At 50.2% G+C, this 20,109-nt stretch overlaps 1 protein-coding gene across 2 annotated transcripts in view; it reads right to left on the reverse strand.

Moving 5' to 3' along the window:
- The window catches only part of FOCAD (focadhesin), a 2,926,805-nt gene that overhangs the window by 2,179,449 nt on the left and 727,247 nt on the right, over positions 1-20,109 (reverse strand). For both annotated transcript variants that reach the window (XR_011282193.1, XM_069630760.1), the window contains exon 11: positions 5,469-5,729. Coding sequence is in view for 1 of the 2 variants with exons in the window: in XM_069630760.1 (XP_069486861.1) it covers positions 5,469-5,729 (261 nt within the window). In the remaining variant the exon portion in view is untranslated. The remainder of the gene's footprint in view (positions 1-5,468; positions 5,730-20,109) is intronic.

Genomic DNA, 20,109 nt, shown 5'->3' on the forward strand with positions numbered 1-20,109 from the left:
TTCCTTTAGCAGGCGATGAGACCACAAGGACGCCCGTCCCCTAGTCCTGGTATATCGGGAGATGGCAGCCAGATGAATTTTTATGGAGGCATGAGCCAGTCCAGCTTTGGCCAGTGACAGTAAGTATGGCAGCACTTGAGGGGCCGTAATCCGCAGAGGGTTAATCTTCTGTGCACGGCGCCAGACAGAGAACCTCTTCCATTTATGACGTAACACTTGAGAGTTGAGGACGCCCTGGCTTTTGCAAGAACCTCTCTGCCATCAGCCGGGATATTGTACCCTCCAAACTCTAGTGCTGCAGGAGCCAGGCCTGCAAGTTCAGCGACTGTGGGTTGTGGTGTAGAATGGCGCCCCCTTCTCTGGAGAGAAGATCCCCGTCTGCCGGCAGCCTGACTGGCGGGGACGTTGACAAGTCCAGGAGGTCTGGGAACCAGACCTGCCTCGGCCACGCCGGTGCGACGAGGATCATCCTGCACCTGGACTTCTTGAGCTGGCTGATGAGGCGGAGAAGCAACGGCAATGGAGGGAACGCGTATAGAAACAGGCCGTCCCAAGGGAACGAGAAAGCATCGCCCATGCTCCTCGGCTGTGGGAACCTGCTGGCGAACCTCTCGCACTTGGAGTTCGTCGCCGTCGCAAACAGTTCGATCTGGGGTTTGCCCCATCGTTGGAAGAGTCGATCCACTTGATCCTGGCGCAGTTCCCACTCGTGGCACGAGCGCAGCTCCCTGCTGAGTGAGTCGGTGATGGTGTTTTTTATTCCTGCCAGGTGGAAGGGAACCAGAAACATCCCCTGGGCGACGGCCCAGTGCCACAGATCCTGGGCCTCCTTGGATAGGGCTGGGGATCTGGTGCCCCCCTGCTTCCGTATGTAGAACATTGTGGTGGTGTTGTCGGTGAAGATCCTCACCACTTTGTCCTTGAGGGACGGGAGGAACGACTTGAGCGCCCAGAACACTGCACAGAGCTCCAAGATGTTGATGTGAAGAGACCTCTCCTCCGGGAGCCAAAGGCCTCTTGCGTGGAGATCTCCGGTGTGGGCCCCCCAACCCTCCAGAGAGGCGTCCGTAGTCACCGTCTCCTGAAACGCCGGGGTTTGAAAGTCCGTGCCCACCGTGAGGTGAGCCCGGATGCCACACCATAGGATCGCCCAACAGAACTCCTCGTCGAGGGGGATCCTGTCCTCGAAGCAGCCCCCCGCCTGAAACCAGCGGGCGTCGAGGAACTCCTGTAGCAGACGCATCCGAAGTCTGCAAAGGGGCACAAGGTAGATGCACGAGGACATCATCTCGAGAAGGGACTTGATGGACCTCACCCTGGCCACGTCCGTGGCTAACAGTTGCCGTATCTTGCCCAGGATAGTTTTGGTCCTCTCCTCTGAAGGGGAGGCCAATTGCTCCACTGTATAGAGCTTCGCCCCCAAAAACAGTGCTACTTGCGACGGAACCAGGTGGGATTTGGGGTAGTTGATGGAGAACCCCAGCTCTGTGAGCAACCAGACGGTCCTCGCCGTATGATCGACGGCGAGTTCCTTTGACCTTGCCTGGATTAGCCAGTCGTCCAGGTAGGGGTAGACGTGGATCCCATGCAGGCGCAGCCGCGCCGCCACTGGTGCCAGGCACTTGGTGAAAACCCTGGGTGACGACTTTAATCGGAACGGTAGGGCCCTGAATTGGTAGTGGCGTCCTTGAACCATGAACCTGAGGAACTTCCTGTGCCTTTTTAGAATGGGGATGTGGAAGTAGGCATCCTCCAGGTCCAGCGGCGATAGGAAGTCGCCTTCCTCCAGCTGCCCCAGTACGTGCTGGAGGGTGACCATCCTGAATTTCTGTGCCTTGATGTATTTGTTTAACCGATGCAGGTCTAGGATGGGATACCAACCGCCTGTCTTCTTCCTGACGAGGAAGTACCTTGAGTATACTCCGGAGCCCCGGAGCCTCCTGGGGACGAGCTCGATGGCACCTTTCTTGAGCATCGCCTTTACCTCCAACAGCAGTTGAGGGACGTGATTCTCCTTCCTGGCCACGGGAGGAATGCAAGGGCACTTCTTTAGGAATTCCAGCGAGTGCCCGTTGACCAGGGTGTCCAACACCAAACGATCGGTGGAGATGGACTCCCACACCCTGACAAACTTCGTCAGTCGGCCTCCCACTGGGGTGCTTCGGTGGAGGCCCGACCACCCGGCCGGGTCAGTCTTGGTTGGAAGCAGCCTTGCCGCCTTGGCCTCCTTGGCAACGACGGCGGGAACCCCCTTGCTTGCCGCGACCCCTGTAGGCCTCCTGGGAAGAGGAGCGGGCCGCCTGGCGGTAGGTAGAGAAGCCACCGCTGGATCCTTTGGAGGCACCCTGTCTGTCTCCAGAGCTCCGAAAGGGCCGTCGCTGCTGAAGCACCCCAAGGGCCCGGGCCGTCTCCGAGTCGGTCTTGATGGCCTCTAGAGACTCATCCACCGCCTTACCAAAGAGGTTGTTGCCGTCGAACGGCATGTCCAACACTCTGGTCTGGACGTCCTGGCAAAAGTCTGTCGCCTTGAGCCATCCTCGTCATCGGAGGCAAACTCTGTTGGCCCAGTTGGCGAAATCCAGTATCGGCAATGTCCGTTGCCACCGTAATGGCGTGATCCGACGCCACCTCGCCCTCCTGCAGAATTTCGAGGGCCTCCGCCCTTTTGTCATCAGGCAGGAAATCTAGCAGGGGAGCTATCTTGAACCAGAGATCCCTGTCGTAGTGGGCCATGATCGCTAAGGCATTGGCCACCTTAATCGTCGTCACCGCCGACGAGATGACTTGTCGTCCCATAGAGTCCAACTTCTTACCCTCGCTGTCTGGCGGGGAAGTGGAAGTTGAGGCCGCCGCGCCCGCTGCCTTCTTCTTAGCCGCTGCCGAGACGACCGAGTCTGGCGTGGGCTGGGCCCTGAGGCACAAGGGGGCGGCATCGGGGACTAGGTACTTCTTGTACCTGTCCCTCTTGACGGGTGTCGTGGCAGGGTTCTTGAGGACAGCAAGTCCCTCGTCCCAGATGTCTTCGAGGCACCGCGAGGACCGTCTTCCTCTTAGCCTCTCGTCGTTGGTACAGAAACCCCTCCTTTTTCTTTTCTTCAGGGCAGAGCTGGAAGAGCTCAGATGTCCTGGTTATCATGGCGTGGAAAGAGCCAACCTCGTAGGCTGGGCACGCCCGCGGGGGGGTGCGTGGTAATCTCGTCCTTATCTCGGTACATAAGGATTGGATTGCCAACAAAATGGCCGCCGAGCTATCCTGGGGCTCGGGCAATGTCTGCGATGGACAGGATGGCCGCTCCAGTGGGTCCTGTACGTCGTCCTCGTCGCTACCCTCGATCACGTCAGCAGGGACCGTCCCCTGGGATCGAACCTTCTCGAACCTCTCGTTGAGGTTTATGAACCTCTCGTTGAGGCCTATGGACCTTTCGTTGAGGCCCCTCTCGGTCTCCACCAGTTCCTCCTCAGAGGCTGATTCCGAGTTTGTAACGGCCACCGGCCCCTCCCCTCCCCTCTTTTTCAGCCAGGGGCTTCACGGGGGTCTTAGCGATGGGCTGGAAAGAGGATTCCCTCTGCGGCGGCAGGGATACTCTGGGCCCAGAGGCCGTTTCCATTGGCGTAGTCTCAGCCGGCTCCGCCAGGGTCGCAGAGACCACTTCGGTAGAGGCCTTAGCCGGGTGGATCAAGGCCCTCACCACCTTAGGTGCCTCCTGGGCATTCGCCTTGGCGGGAGGGTCAACGCCTCGCTCCCCCTTCGAGATCGACCGGGTCCGCTCCAGCGGCCTACCCGGGTTCTCGGACTTCCTCTTCCCCGACCCAGAGCGCTGGCTCGTGGTCGAACGTGCCGGGGAAGTAGCGCCCTGCATGGCAACCGAAGAGCCCGACCTTTCGGCGCTCCCAGAGCCCGCGGACTTGGCCTTCTGTTGGGCCCCTGTCGCCGGTACGCCCTCAAAGGACTTAGAAGCCCGCTCAGACTTCTTCTTCGCCTTCTCACTTGCTGTGCCCTTCTCCAGCCAGGTGGCGAGGCGGGAACGACGATCTTGTTTGGTCCGTTCAGAAAGGTTCTTGCAGAACGCACAGTCCTTCTCCACGTGCGTCTTGTCCCCATGGAGGCAGTAGAGACATTGCGAATGCTCGCCCTCCTTGAAAACGTTATATAATCCGCATCCAGGGCAGTTCCTGAACAGCTTGGATCCGGGCGTCAAGCTCCCTTTGTCCTGGGCCATGTCCTTGAGGTAGGCCGCAGATCTTCCGGATCCTCCGAGAAGTGTGAACTCAATGAAAACTTCACCCTTGAGGGGCGTAGAAGAATTCCTAAACGGGTCCCCGTTATCGGAAGTAGAAACGGTGGAGCTTGAGGCTCGATTAAACCGAAAAAATGAGAAATTCTCCTGAAAAAACATGAAAACGCAGTAAAAAAACTCGAGAGCTAAACACGAGGACTCCCAACACTTGAGCGTGCGGTAAAAATCGGAGGATGGCTGCCAGAGGCGGGGCTTAGGGAGAGGGCAGTATGACTCAGTGATTGGTTACTACTAAGAAAGACAGATCAGAAACGAAACTGATACTGATTTTTTCTTTACCGAGGATTCCCAGCCTGACGACGGGGAATATTCAGGAGCATGGGAATCCATGCCAGACCCCATGCTGGAGAATGCAGTCTTCCTCCTCAAAAGCTGGCGTGGCAATAGCCGGCAAAGATCCTTTGTCTCACATCCTGTAAAAAAAGTCTCGGGCATAAGGGCTCTCAACGTTTAACTAACAGAAGGGGCCATACTGCTTCCAGACAGAATGTTAGGACTCCAAGGGCTGCACCTCCAGGCTTGCATAGACAGATCATGTGACTTAATGTGGATATGTCAATGGAAAGAGAAAAATACACATATGTAGTTTAAGACGTTCTTTTCTGCTGCTGAAAGCCGAGATGCAGTTTAAGAAGCATAATACTCATCTCAACGTCCCTAGTAGAATCAGTACTCCATATACTACCAAGTATGGGGAATCTACAACGCATCTAACAGTCTAGCTAGCCATGCATTGACATACAAAGATTTTTTCTGATGCTTTGCTTCACAGTGACACCTACAACCATAGTGACACATTTACTTCAACACAAATTAGTGTGATTACAAAGCTAAACAGTGTCAGATTCCATTTATTTTCAAAATCACTGATAACTTGACCTCATTTTATCTCAGAAGAACTACTGAAAAACGCATTTACAAACATCAAAGGGCTTTATTTTCTGTCCAAATTGCATCTGTTATGTTTGAAGCAGAACTCCGAAAGTGTTTACTTTTCATTATTGGAGATTATAGTTAAAAAGGATCAACCTTGGCATGTTTCCACTCTTTATACGTGGAAAGGGACCATTATTTGAAGAAAACATGCATACATCCCAAACAAAAGCAGCGGTTGTCACAACTCTAAAAGAAACGTTTTGCTGATAAAGAGCACATAATGATGATGCTTACCTGAGAGGAGTCTACATTAGAAACTTCAGTGATGGCAGTCAAGACTTTACGTAGGATCACTCCATTTTCTTTATTTAGAAGGTATGCCAGAATAAGTGAAATGTGTGCCGGAACCACAGTAAGGAAGGGTAGCAAAGACTTGATGGAAAGCAGCCATTCACACACTGCATTACTGTCTCGTTTCATAATTTCAAGGGTCTTGCAGGTGGTAAACAATGTGCCATAAGCACTGTTTAAGGGGAAAACAAGTCTTGGGGATGGCTAAACAGGAAAGAAAGACAGCATTGAGTTATACACCCCAATGAACAACCTAAAATTAAAAGTACTGTCTAAAAAGGGAGCACTTCATCTTAGTAATAGGGAATTTCACGCATTGTTGTAGGGATGTTCATGGTAGAAAATGACATGTTTTAATAAACATCAATAGTTAAAACAAGCAACATAAAAAATCATCCAATGCTCAAATTTGTCACTATGTGTAAATTAAAAATAAAAAGGATTAAATTAGAGAACATGTCATCTCTTTCACAAACTGTCAAAACAAGTTATAGAATACATTTATTTTACTTATTTACTAACCCCTGAATTGAGCTCACTGGAAATCTGTTGTGATGGATTGAAGGTCCCTATTGTCCATCTGTGAATGCTGATAGAATGTTGTTGCTTGTTTCTGAGTGACAACTTAGAAGAATGTTGATAAATGCTGTGTGTGTGAATGTCTGGAAAGTGTGGTGCTGCGATCTGAGCTTGAGTGCATGATAATCGCCAGTGGTTTGTCCCTTCCATACAGCTTAGCAGTAACTGCAACATGTGGATGATGTAAACAAAAGAATAATAAAGCTACCTGAATGTTACGATTGAGAGGCTCACAGCTGGTCTATTTCTGGAGTACAAGAATACAATTTTGAAATCATAATAGTCCCAACATTAGAAAATAAAACCAAAGGGCTGTTGTCGTAGAAGTATTAAAGAAATGTTAATGTATCAGTAATGAAATGACTAAATGGGCCATAAGGGGCAGAGATGGTTTCATACCTAGGTGGCCTTTAGGAATTAGAGTGAGGTAAGTGTTAGAGTGGACACCACTGGGGTATAAATAATATCTATATTCTGTTCGATATAATTATTATAATTATTTGGTCCTGTAGGCAGAAAGAACTCCACTTGCACAGTGGAGTACAATGTATGTCTAGAAGTTTTGCCAGGGTTAAGTTACCCAAATGTCTGGAAGGACCTGTGTGAATGTATCCCTTAAAGTTTACATGGATATATTTCATATCCAAAGAGGAAAGACGGTAGGATGGAATCCATAGGTACAATAGAAAGGAGTGTATATGAATGAATCGTGTTATAAGCAAATTCATCAGTGGGTAATAGTGAAACGCAGTCATTGTGAGAGAAAGTGGTGAAACAGCATATGTAGTGTTCCAAGGTTTGATTCAGTTGCTCTGTTAAACCATTTGTTGGAGGGTGATAACCAGATGACAAGGCATGTTTGACACCTTAACTGGAACAGAGTATTGTCCAAAACCTTGAGGGGAATTGAGGTCCTATGTCAGATATAATGGTGGAAGGTAAACCATGCAAGAAGTAGATTTCCTTGAGAAAGACCATGGCTGTTTCAGCGGCTGGTGGTATTTTGGGGAGAGGAATGAAATAAGCCAGTTGTGACGGCATCATGAAGTACGACACAGACAACAGACTTAAAATTCAACCAAAGAACAAGTTACTTTCTTACCTGGTAACGTTCTTTCGATGGGATGGTCCGACGACGTATTCCATATCTATGACATGTAATCACCACAGCTGTGCTGCTTCGGAAACTTTTTTCGGCGTCTGCGTCCTGCGTCGATGACGTCGATGCGCCGTCGTCGAGGGCCTCCTCCGACGTCCAACGTCATCCGATGTGATAAGTAGGACGCACGACGCCCGTAGCCTCAGTTGTAGTTTTTTCCCCCAGAACGTGTGACACTAGTCAACTGCCAGTCAGACACAAAGCCTTGCGGAACGTAAGCTGCAATCGCAAAAGAAATTCTGCAGCGGGGAAGGCAGGGCGGGAGCGATATGGAATACGTCGTCGGACCATCCCTTCGAAAGAACGTTACCAGGTAAGAAAGTAACTTGTTCTTCGAGGGGATTGGGTCCTCCGACGTATTCCATATCTATGACAGACTCCCAAAGCAGTACCAGAGCAAGGAGGAGGGAAAGAATTTAGAACCAAGATTTTAGAATAGCCAATCAAATAGCAGAGCAAAGGACCGCCTTGCCAAAGGCCAGATCCTGTGCTCGGATGGAATCGAGGCAATAGTGACGCACAAATGTATGTACAGAAGCCCAGGTGGCTGCATCACAGATGTTGCGAATAGGAACACCCCTCTGCAGGGCAGTAGACGCAGCCATACCCCTGGTAGAATGGGCCCGCAAGCCAGCCGGTGGGACCTTACCCGCCAAGCGGTAGCACTCCGAGATGGCCAAAATAATCCAGCGAGACAAAGTCTGTTTCGTCACAGCTTGCCCCAAACGCTTTCCAGCGTAACCAATAAAGAGTTGATCGTCCACTCTGACCCGGGACATGCGTGAAACATAAAAGCTTAAAGCTCTCCTAGGATCAAGCCTATGGAGCCTCTCCTCTTCCTTACCAGGATGCGGAGGAGGATAGAATGCCGGAAGAACAACCTTCTGGGCCAAATGAAATTCCGTCACTACCTTCGGAAGAAAAGAAGGACGAACTCTAAGGACAACCCTGTCCTTGTGAAATACAGTGAAGGGAGGCTTAACTGAAAGTGCCTGTAACTCACTCACTCTGCGAGCGGAAGTAACCGCAACTAAAAACACAGTTTTCAGAGTTAACAGTCTCAAAGGGCAAGAATGTAAAGGCTCAAACGGAGCACCCATAAGAAACCTAAGAACAAGGTTTAAATCCCAACCGGGCACCAGGAAAGGTGACGGAGGGAACACATTAGTGAGCCCTTTCAGAAACTGTGAAATCAAAGGGATTTTAAAGTAAGAACACTCTTCAGACGAGCGCTTAAAGATTGACAGCGCCGCCAGGTAACCTTTAACGGTACCCACTTGCAAGCCCCTGTGGGCCAAAGAAAGCAAAAAGGACAGAACCATGGGGATGTCACATGCAAAAGGATCCACATTCTGGACTCTGCACCAGTCGCAGAACTTACGCCAACGGCAACGGTACAGAGACTTTGTTGCTGGCCTTCGGGCCGAAAGCAACACCTCCAGCACGTCCTCAGGGAGGTCCCAATCCTTATACCTCAACCTTTCAGAAGCCAAGCGTGAAGGTTGAGGGATCTGACCTCTGGATGGAGAACCTGACCCCCCTCCCGTGAGAGCAGATCATCTCGGTAGGGAAGACGACGTGGAGGGCAGATTGATAAGTCGAGAAGGTCCGGGTACCACGTCCTCCGAGCCCACGCCGGGGCAATGAGGATCATCCGGGAACCGAACTTCCGTAACTTCCGCAGCACTTGCGGGATGACGGGGACTGGAGGAAACGCGTACAGCAGCGGGAATGACCACTCCACCACGAACGCGTCTCCTAAGGCTCCTTTCGGAGGAAATTCCCGCGAGCAAAACCGTTCGCACTTCCGGTTGACACTGGAGGCGAAGAGATCCACTCGAGGGGTCCCCCAAAGGGCGAAGATCTCCAGGAGAATCTCCTGAGCCAGCTCCCACTCGTGAGAGATTGCGCTCTGCCTGCTCAGAGCGTCCGCCGTCACGTTCTCGTCTCCGGCCAGATGAACTGCCGAGATCGAAACTTCCTGCTGGATGGCCCAGAACTCGAGCTGCATCGCCTCCCTGCACAGAGGAAGTGACCCTGCCCCCCCCTTTTTGTTGAGGTAGTGCATGGCCACTGTATTGTCCGTCAGGATCAGGACACTCTTTCCTCGCACAGTCGGCAGAAAAGCCTTCAGGGCTAGCCTGATGGCCCTCAGCTCCAAAAGATTGATATGGAGTCTGGACTCCGACGGAGACCAACGACCGCTGACTGTCAGCCCGTTGGCATGAGCTCCCCATCCCGTGAGGGATGCATCCGTCACGATCGTCACCTCCGGCCAGGGAAGCCAAAACGGAGCCCCCTTCATCAAGTTGCCTTCGACGGCCCACCACAGAAGATCCCGGGCGACCGAGGGTGGCACCTGAACCGGGTCCGACATCCTGCCGGAGGACTGCGACCATTGCGTCTTGAGTGCCCACTGCAAAGATCTCATCCGCAGGCGAGCCTCTGGCACCAGAAGAATGCAGGATGCCATGAGGCCGAGCAACCTCAAGAACTCGAACGCAGGGAGCGTCTGGGCATGCTGAAACTTGTGCACCATCCGCTGAATGTGAAGAGCCCTCACCTGGGGAGGAAAACACTGCCCCAGGGAAGTGTCGAGCACTGCTCCGATGTACTGGAGCCGCAGTGTTGGCGTCAAATGGGACTTCTTTAAATTGAGGGAGAAGCCCAGCCTGTGAAGGGAGCGGCAGGTGACGGACAGATGATCCAGGACCTGCTCGGGAGAGCACCCCCTGATCAACCAATCGTCCAGGTATGGGTAGACGTGAATCCCCCTTTGCCTGAGATGCGCTGCCACCACCACCATGAGCTTGGTGAAAACCCTCGAGGCGGAGGTCAATCCGAACGGCAGGACCCGAAACTGAAAGTGCGAGTCGCCAACCACGAACCTCAGGTACTTCCTGTGCTTGGGATGGATCGGCACATGGAAGTAAGCATCCTTGAGGTCGAGTGACACCAACCAGTCCTGAAGCTGAAGGGCCTGGAGGACTTGAGAGAGAGTAACCATCTTGAACTTGTCCTTCCTGAGGAGTTTGTTCAAACCGCGCAAGTCCATGATGGGTCTCAATCCCCCGTCTTTCTTGAAATCAAAAAATAAGGGGAATACCATCCCTTGTTCCTCTCCGCTACAGGCACCAGTTCTATGGCGCCTTTCTCCAGCAGGGCTTGAATTTCCTGCGCAAGGAGCGGATCCGGACTCTGCAAAGAGAGGTTCCCCGGTGGATTGTCGCGAGGCCTGTGCCGAAAGGGAAGACAGTAGCCGTGGGTTATGATCTCCAGAACCCACACATCTGAAGTAATGGCTTGCCACTCTACAAGATGCTGCGTCAGCCTTCCCCCAACCGGCGAACCATGGGACATGGCCTCACGACTGAGTGGGAGCGGCTGCGGCGTTACCTGAGGGCAAAGAGGCAACTGCCCGAGCGGCCTTGGCACCACGGGTACCCTGTCGTCCACCTCTGGTACCCCTGCGATGGCCTCTTTGACTGCCAGCTCCTCTCGCTTTACTGAAGGACGAGTAATAGCGAAAGGAACCACCCCTCCACTGCTGTCCCCAGGACGAAAAGGCGGAGGTTGGCGAACTGCAGCGCCCAATGACTTCGCTGCAGCTTTTGAGGTCTGCAACCTCTCAAGGCTCTCGTCAGCCTTGCTGCCAAAAAGGTGTTCACCGTCAAAGGGCATGTTGAGGAGCCGGGACTGCACATCAGGAGCAAACCCCGACTTCCGCAACCACGCAAACCTGCGTATCACGGTGCTCGCCGCCATGGACCTACTGACGCATTCAGCTAAATCCAAACCCGACTGAACGGACTAACACATGGCATCCTTACCATCCTGGACCATAGCAAGGAAACCATCCCGTTCGTCCCCTTCGGGAATATGTTCAGCCGCCAACGCAACACAGTTCCACAGAGTGTGTGTGAAACGAGACAAGGCACAAATGGAGTTGGCCGCCTGAAGCGCCATACCACCAGAAGAAAACACTTCCTTCGCCCAGCCATCAAAACGTTTGTCGTCCCTATCAGGAGGGATGGTAGGGTACGACGCATGCTTTGCCGGGGCCGTGGCCGCCTGCACCACCAGACTCTCCGGAGTGGGGTGCCTGGTCAAGTAGCAGGGGTCGCTACTGGCTGGACGGTGTTTTCGCGACAAGGATCTGCCCACCGCCGGGAGACTCTCCGGAGCAGTCAAGCCGCCGCCACCCTTCTCTGTAAAGCCATATGGAACGGCAGTACCGGGTCAGTTGGGGGACCAACATCAAGGATGTCCGTCAGATCATCCTGCACAAACTCCCCTGGGGGAGCAGACCATCCCAAGTACTCAGCAACCCTAGCCATAAGGCGCCGGTACAAAGAATCGGCATGAGAGCCAGGCTCAGGCCTACAAAACTCCACCTCCGGAGAGGTGTCAAACTGACTATGGCCCGAGACAATTTCATCTGGAACCAGACTAGGAACCAGGCCATCAGAATCCTCATCCGCCTCTGAAATATAGTCCAGGTGGCGAAAAGAAGGCACCCGAGAGAGCTTGCTCTTAACCAGAGCCTTCCTAGGGGGTTCGCCCGTGCCACGGGGTACCTCCGACACGAAAGGCGTCGATGGCGTCGAGCGAATCGGCGCCGAGAGAACCGGCATCGGCGCCGAGAGGATCGGCGCCGAGGAAATCGGCGTCGACGTCAGACGCAGCGCCTCCAGCATCGGCGGCGTCGACACAGCCCTCGAGGCCGGAGCCCCGAGCGTGTCCCTCGACGACCCGAGCGTCGACGGCCTCGACGACTTCCTCGACGCCGGAGCCTCGAGAAAGCCTGTCGACGCCCTCGACGCCTCAGACGTCGATGTCTTCCTCGAAGACTTCACAGGTGCACACGGTCTCGAACGCGTCGAGGACCGGGACCTGGAACGGGTACGGCGAGAACGAGTCTCCTTGTCCGGACGGGACCTCTCCCGTGACTCGTGCCGACCACTCATGCGAGCGGTGTCTCTCGACCTCACACGACCGACCCCACTCGGGGGCGCGGACGGCGTAGTACCCTGCGACTCAAGAATCGCCAGCATTTTCTTCCCGAAGGAAGCCCATTCCTCCGGCGTCGCACGGCTGGTGGGGTAAGCGACGTGCCGGGCAGAGTCCTCCGAGGAGGACCTGGAAGACGACCGGTGTCGGCGCTTCCGAGAACGCCTCGAAGAGGCTGAGGAGTGGCGAGACCTACTCCTAGAAGGAGACCCACGAGACTTCCGACGATGACGCGGAGAGTCACCCCTCGAATCATCCGTCGAAAGCCCCGCAGACTTCGACTTCCTGGGCTTGGACACCCGACCTACCGACAATTTCTTCTTACGTTCTCGTAAGGCTTTGGACGTGAGCGACTGGCAGTCGATAGTCATCCGTGTCGTGGGCCTCCCCGAGGCACCAGAGGCAGGAGTCGTGCAAGTCCGTCACCGACATCTTGGACCCACACTCCCCGCACTTCTTGAAACCCGGACGCGGGGTCGAAGACGAAGTAGAAGACATCTTCAAAGGATTTACACAAAAAGAACAGGTTCGAAGAACCGAGAAGAACAGAACTCCAAAGAGTCGAGGCGTGAACCGAGAATCACGAAGCAACACGTTCGCGGAAAAAACGGAACTGAGGCTACGGGCGTCGTGCGTCCTACTTATCACATCGGATGACGTCGGAGGAGGCCCTCGACGACGGCGCATCGACGCAGGACGCAGACGCCGAAAAAAGTTTCCGAAGCAGCACAGCTGTGGTGATTACATGTCATAGATATGGAATACGTCGGAGGACCCAATCCCCTCGAAAGATATTTATTAACTTAAATGTCAGGATCGTTGGAGGCCTAACTTGCCATATGCTAAGGTGGGATTTCTCTACCTGAACCAAAACTAAGGAAAGTCTGAGTTGAAGAGTTCAACTTAAAAGTCTGTCCTTGGGGGCGAAGCTTGGAGATGTGGCAAGTGGCATGGCGCTGTGAGAGCTGCCAAGCCCTGCTGCCGACAGGATAGCAGCACAATAATGCCCGGTTTACGGGGCAAGCAAGCGATGTGAAAAATTGCAGTATGCAGAATAAGCGGACGAAGTTTGGATAGTGGCAGTGATCCCAAGCAGGTGTACTAAGCAACAGACTGCATTAGCCCCAAACCCGACGGGACGGATCAAATGGCAATACATTCTAAAGCAGCCAAGCAAATGGACATCTCCACCCTGCTGGGAACTCCCAATACCGAAAAAGCAAAGAGGCGGGAAAGAGCGGACTCACTGACCCAAAGAGGTGACCCGGAAACCAATGACTCGCCTCCCATGCAAGCAATAACCAAGGCTGATCTCCAAAACCCATTAGCAGCTATGACTGAAGAATACCAGAAGGGCACGGAGGAAGTTATGACGAAGATCACAGCCCTGGACAAAGGCATAGATGAGATGGAAAGCAGAAACGCCGAGATAGAGACCACACTATGCAACCAAACCATCCAAATCGGGGAAGAGGCAGACAGAATCTCGGCACTGAAAGAGATATGCGAATCCCTGGAGCTCAAGCAGGAAGCTTCAGAGAATCGCTCCCATCACAACATCCACCTGCGGGACATCCCAAACTCAGTCACACTTGCAGAAATGGGCAACTTCACACGGGACCTGGTCCATTTTATCCTAACTCTACCCGAAAGTGTCCCACTTCAACTCAACAGAGATCATAGAACCAGGCCAAAACAAGGTGGCTCTACGCCCCCGGATGTATTGGCGCGAGTACCCTTCTACAGGGACAAGGAGGAAATCATGCAGAAAGCAAGGACGTCCACACGCATCCAATTCAGGGATGCATCGATTATGCTATACCAGGATCTAGCAGCAACCACGCTCTTGAAGAGGAAAGCCCTAAAACCAACAACTAACAGAATGGCTGCAGGAAAAGATAGTGCTGCCCCTGGAGGGCATGTCATGGCAAATTCGCAAAAGAAGCGGAAAGAATCCTGAACCCCGATGGGGAGAATGAAGACATTGAAAAGAGAACAGCACAGGATGAAACTAAACGAAGGGACACCGTAAATCCCTGGACCCGGTTGACTCACTTTTTGAATATCAATCCAGTTTGGCGTGATCTTAGCTGTCCACATTTTGGCAATTATTCCCTTATCTTTAAGTATAGGGACAACACAATACTTGGACTGGCAGGTCAGCGACAACTAGCACCCAATACTACACACGAGGTTTGCCAGAAGTCTGAATTATGTTTGCAAATACACGTTACTTTCTCCAATTCTGCAGTTAAATGGGGAATCCCCTATTGAGAATAAACAAATGGACAAGTTGAACATGCATGGCTTACTGATGGTTCAGCTAAATAAGTAACAACTGAGCAACAATGGAAGGCTGTCGCATATAATCCTAAATCGAAAAAGGTGTTAACCACCTCTGGAAAAGGAAAGAGAAGCCAATCCACAGAATTGTATGCCATGTATCAGGCTTTGAAACAAGCAATGCTTGGCTGTTGTCATATTTATACAGACTCGTGGTCCACTGTGAATGGGTTGGTTGTGTAGCTGCCTACCTGGCAAGAGAATGGATGGAAAATTCATGCAAAAGTGGTCTGGGGAAAAGAACTGTGACAAGAAATTGCTGAAATGCTAATGCATACTACAGTAACTGTGTATCATGTTGACGCACATTGTGCAACAGATTCACTAGAACGATGATTCAATTCTGTTGCCGAAGAACATGCCAAAATGTCCGTCATGGACATGAGGGCTGAGGAAGATGATATGGAGTGGATTGCTAAATGGACCCACCAAAAAAGTGGCCATCTGGGAGAAAAAGCTACTATGAGGTGGGCGCAAGACAGGGGAATTAGCCTTCCATTAGAGATTGTGAAAACAGCGATTTTACATTGTCCAGTGTGTCAACATCAGAAGAGATCTATTCCACATATAATTCATGGCACGTTGAAACAGGGTAAATTGCCCAGACAGATTTGGCAGATCGATTATATTGTTCCCCTGCCCATTAGCCGAGGATGTCAATGTGCGTGTGCTATTTTAGACACATATTCCGGTTATTTAATGGTGTTGCCATGTAAAAGAGCCACCCAATAAAACACGATTAAATTGTTAGATCAAGTGGCTGTGTATTGTGGAGTTGTTTTACAGATTCAAAGTGATAATTGGTCTAACTTCCAGGGGAAGTTGGAGTTGGACTAGTGTCAGGAAAAAGGTATTGAATGGATCTTTCATGTCCCAGATCACCCCGCGGCTTCGGGGTTAATTGAGAGAATGAATGGATTGTTGAAAGAACAGTTGCGCAAAACTGGTGAGGGCACCCTGAAAGGGTGGTGAGAACGTGTGCTGGAAGAAATCCAGATTTTAAACAACTGTCCCATTACGAACGGTGAGGCTCCATTGATGCAGGTGTTAACACCAGCCTTACAATTCAGACCTAACAGAGCGATGGAAACTCTTTTGTATTGGGAAAAGTCTTCTGGGGCATTGGCTCTGTATAGAGCCACCCTCGAGTCTCCTGGGGTGAGAATTCCACCTGAACATATGGGGTTAATTGCCCCTAGGTCTGGCTTAGCACTGAGAGGTATTCAGGTATTGTGGATGCAGACTATCAAGGTGAAATCAAGGTAATCCTCATGAATAGTGGAGAGAATATGCGGCCCATCCATAAAGGGGATAGGGTGGCACAATTGATTCTGGTACCTGTGAAATTGTCCATGGTGAAGAAAGGGGAGCCACCTACGGTAGTGACAACAAGTGGGGACAAGGGTTTTGGCTCATCGGATACAATAGTTCTGGGTGCTAAGGTATGGACGGAAAAGCCTAATGGTCCGCCCGTTCCGGCTGATGTAATAGCATCCGGAGAGGACCAGTTGGTTCTGGTGATGGAACCTGGACAGAGGAAATTGACTCATATTCTCGCTGACAAATGTTATTTGCGCGAGTGGTGTACTTCACTGATATCTTGTTTTTGCATTTTGATTTTTCAGATCCTGAGCATGCTGGTTGTTTGAGCGGAGAGGTGTGGGGCCGTTTCACGAGGGTCCGGGGAAATGCTGGAAGAGGTGGCAAGTGTCTCCATTCTACAGATGGAGTCGGGAGTTTGGATGAGGACCGACACGTCTGCTACCACCTTTTCACCAGATGATGCGTCCACTGCAGCATATTGCGGTGCGCTAAGGAAACGACGGGGGCGTAAACGTCATACCTTGCCCCTTCTGCAGTTTCTATGTCCTTTGTGCAGCATGGCTGTTCAGCCATTGTCGGGCAACCTGAGAATATATGGGTTTACCTGGCACGAGTGTTAAACATTTCAAATTTCTGTCTGTACACGATTCCGCAAATCTGATTTCCACCTGCCTTGTGGCTATACCAACATCTACCCCAGTATTGCGTTATCTATTCGGGGTATTGCACAAAGATTCTTAGGTGGAGGATTGCGACGTACAGAGTTCTTTTTCTGTTTATGAGTATTGTAAGTCTTGTGCGGATTCAGACCGCAAATGGAGGAACATGACTCGCATCATCACTTATGATGTTGCTCCTGCTGACGTTTGTTATAAAAATGACTTGTGACCCGAACTTTATTGGTAAATGTCAACAATTGGGTTTGAACCAGGAGGATCAAGGAAGCGATTTTGAGCAGCGCTTATGTGCGCGACCAACAAGTGTGTGTTTTGATGTAGCTAATAACATGTTGTGTAATCATACTGTTTTAATTGCCAGTGACCTGCACCATGTTAAGCTTCCTATAGGTTGGTTATTTTCCTGTGGGACCTATACCTAGCCATAAATTCATGCTAATATTTTGGGTGGCCCCTGTGCTTTATCACATCTTGGTTTAATTATGTTTCCTTTACAGCCTTCTGTACGGCCGTCTACGTGAGCTATTCATTATACCGCCCTGTCACCTGAGTGTAATTCTGATGTGCATTTGTTGTCTCAAGCTGTAGTTTTGGCGTTAGCCAATTCGTTAATAGAGATTTGGGGTCGGGCTGCTGGGGGATATAAAACCATGATTAAGCTACCTTGTTTGGTAGTTAAAGGGTTAAATGAGACGTTGCAGGCATTAACCAAGCTATTATTAGAGCTATTATTGCAAAATAGGGCAGCTATTGATTATTTGTTTTTGAAGCACAATTTAGGCTTTAATGCAGTAGACGGAATGTGTTATTTTAATTTGGGGGATTATTCTCATTCCATTGAAAAACATATTGGTGGGTTAAAAGATCTTATTGGCCAGGTCACTCAAGATCAGGACGGGAACTGGTGGAGTTATATATCATACAAGATCAGAAAAAACAAAGAGGGCCAATACAGTGTTATAATTATATCCCTCACTTTTCTAATACTAAACTCACCTCTATCTTTACAACAACATAAGATTCTTTTGAAGTAGTAATGTGTTTTGTGATTAGGTTCTTTGGTTAATATCAGTGTTTATGTTTTTTATGTGTTTTAGTATATTGATGAAAGAATTTTTGTATAAAATGATTAAAACATGTACTATTTTATGAGACTTGTGAATCCATGCCAGACTCCATGCTGGAGAAGAATGGTTAACAGTGGCAGTCACCAAAGGAGCACCAAAGGAGCAATTTCAAGCATAATGGGTTTAATGCTTGATAAAGCAATAGAATACAGAGGGTAGGCTGATTTTTACTTCTCACTTGCCCGAATAATGTAATTAAAATCAAACACAGCAAAAGAAGACCAGGATTGAGATGAACTTGGAGTAGAAACCGAGACAGGCCTGAAAAGAGGGCCATGGAATGAGTGGTACAAGCAATTATTTGCCGAATGAGAACAATCTTATTTGTTAAGAAAACCGATAATGAATCACCTAGTGCCCGGGAAGGCGGACCTAAGTAAAAACATTTTTAAAAGCTATTTAGGATGATTAAGAGCAGCTTCAATCTGATGGAAAAAATGAAGACGTTTAGTGTAAAAAATGACCCGATGGTACACACACAAGGCTTCACGATAAAGAGATTTGGCTTAAGGACAATAGTTAAACCGCCATTTCCTTTCTACTCGTCTGCGGCAATGCTGCAGTTCGGCGAGGTCAGAAGAAAACCAGTGCTCAGAGAGATGTGCACGCGACTTGGATGGTTTCAAAGGGGCCATTAGTTTTCTCAGCAGTACAAGAAAAGAAAAAGAAAAGAGCACAATAACCATAACCGACAATGCAGCACGGACAAACAGACGTTGAATGTTGTGTCATTTCAGGGCATCCTGTGGGGGGCCGGCAAGCCCATCAATCACTGCAGTACTTGACATTGCCATCCATCCCAAAGACCTCCCATTACCCCCCTCCTCCCATTTGCCCCATATCTTCCCAAACTTTGCAGGACATCCCCAGGCATTGTATATTCATCTTTCCAGAGCACGCATATGTCCATTTCGGCCATCTAGGTAGCCACTTCGGGGCGATAGGGAGATCCCCAGAGCGAGGCAATGACTCTCTTAATAAGTCCCAAGGTCACCGCCAGAATGTTTTCTCACGTTTTGTAAGCCCCACCTCCACCAGACCCCAAGAAGCATACATTTTGGGTCAAAGGGGACCTCCACCCTCAGTACATTAGACAGCCTGTGGATGCATTTCCCCCACATTAGTTGAGCCAATGAACATTCCCACAAGATATGATAGAACGAGCCTCCGGACATCCCACACCATAGGCAACAATGGTTTATAGTGATATTATCGAATTACATTATGTTGAAAGTCATGTCGAAAAAAAAAAGTCGAATTTTATTTTCGAATGTCTATTTTTGTTTGTTTTTTGTTCGAAATGGGGGGGGTTCCCCCAACCCCCCTTTATTGTATTTGTTTTACCCCTTTTTTTTACTTGCAGAACCCAAAAAAACAAATTTAAAAAAACATTCAATTTTTTTTTTTCAAAATTTCTTTTTTTCGACATTTTTTTTCGACATTATGACTTTCGACATTATGTTTTCGACTTTTTCACTGCACACCAGCAACAATCACTGTCGACCCAGCCCTGATCAGCTGTATTCTTAAAAGAAAGTATAAGCTGATCTAAATCACAACAGTCCATAGTACACTTAGTGGTAATCAAATTTACAATCAAAGTTACATCTATGGAGGGCCATTTGCGTCTAGGACAACAAGGAATAACGGGCAAAACAGGAGAAAAGGGTGGTAAAATAAAAAAATAAAGGAAGGTATGATGAAATGATCAGTCCAAGGGACAGTAATTGTGATTAGAAGGCAGGGTTTGCACTAAAGCAGGACTCAAGGACTTCCGAAACTAGGTCTCAGTAATGAGACATAGGTCAGGGAGAAAATTGCATAATAAGTCATGACAATGGGCCGTATGAGCTGGAAGGGAGTGGGCATTAAACAGAAGACATCTCAATGTATCAAAAGATAATGGCAAAACAGTCGACTTGCAAGCCTGTGTAATATCAACAGGCCTAACTAGAAGTAGCGTGTCGGGGGGGCTAAATGAAGCAGTGAAGCACGTGAATGGGAGATAGTCGATGAGACTGTTGTTGGGCCTCGAAGCAAGGTCCATCTGAGGCCCGGATGGGCAAAGATGGGCTAGACTTTGGCACGGGTAGACGGTGTCTGCACTTCCTGGGTGCAACTTGATTATGGAGACACACCACAGTGAACCAATCAGCAGGCAGCAGATGTATGGACAGCAAAAGAGACTTGACAGTGAAGCGCGCAGGTCTGCAAAAAAGAGCGGTTTCGCCGGGAACGTGCCCCAAGTGAACTAATGGGGCCAGGCAACCTCGGCGAGAACCTCTTAAACCCTTATCAGAGTTGTAGGAAAACATTTGTGCAAACCGAATGTTCTTCTGTGATAAAGAGAAGCTGTTTGAGGTGTG

The sequence above is a fragment of the Ambystoma mexicanum genome, chromosome 6q, assembly GCF_040938575.1.
Source record: "Ambystoma mexicanum isolate Mex_15411 chromosome 6q, UKY_AmexF1_1, whole genome shotgun sequence".
NCBI lineage: Eukaryota > Metazoa > Chordata > Amphibia > Caudata > Ambystomatidae > Ambystoma > Ambystoma mexicanum.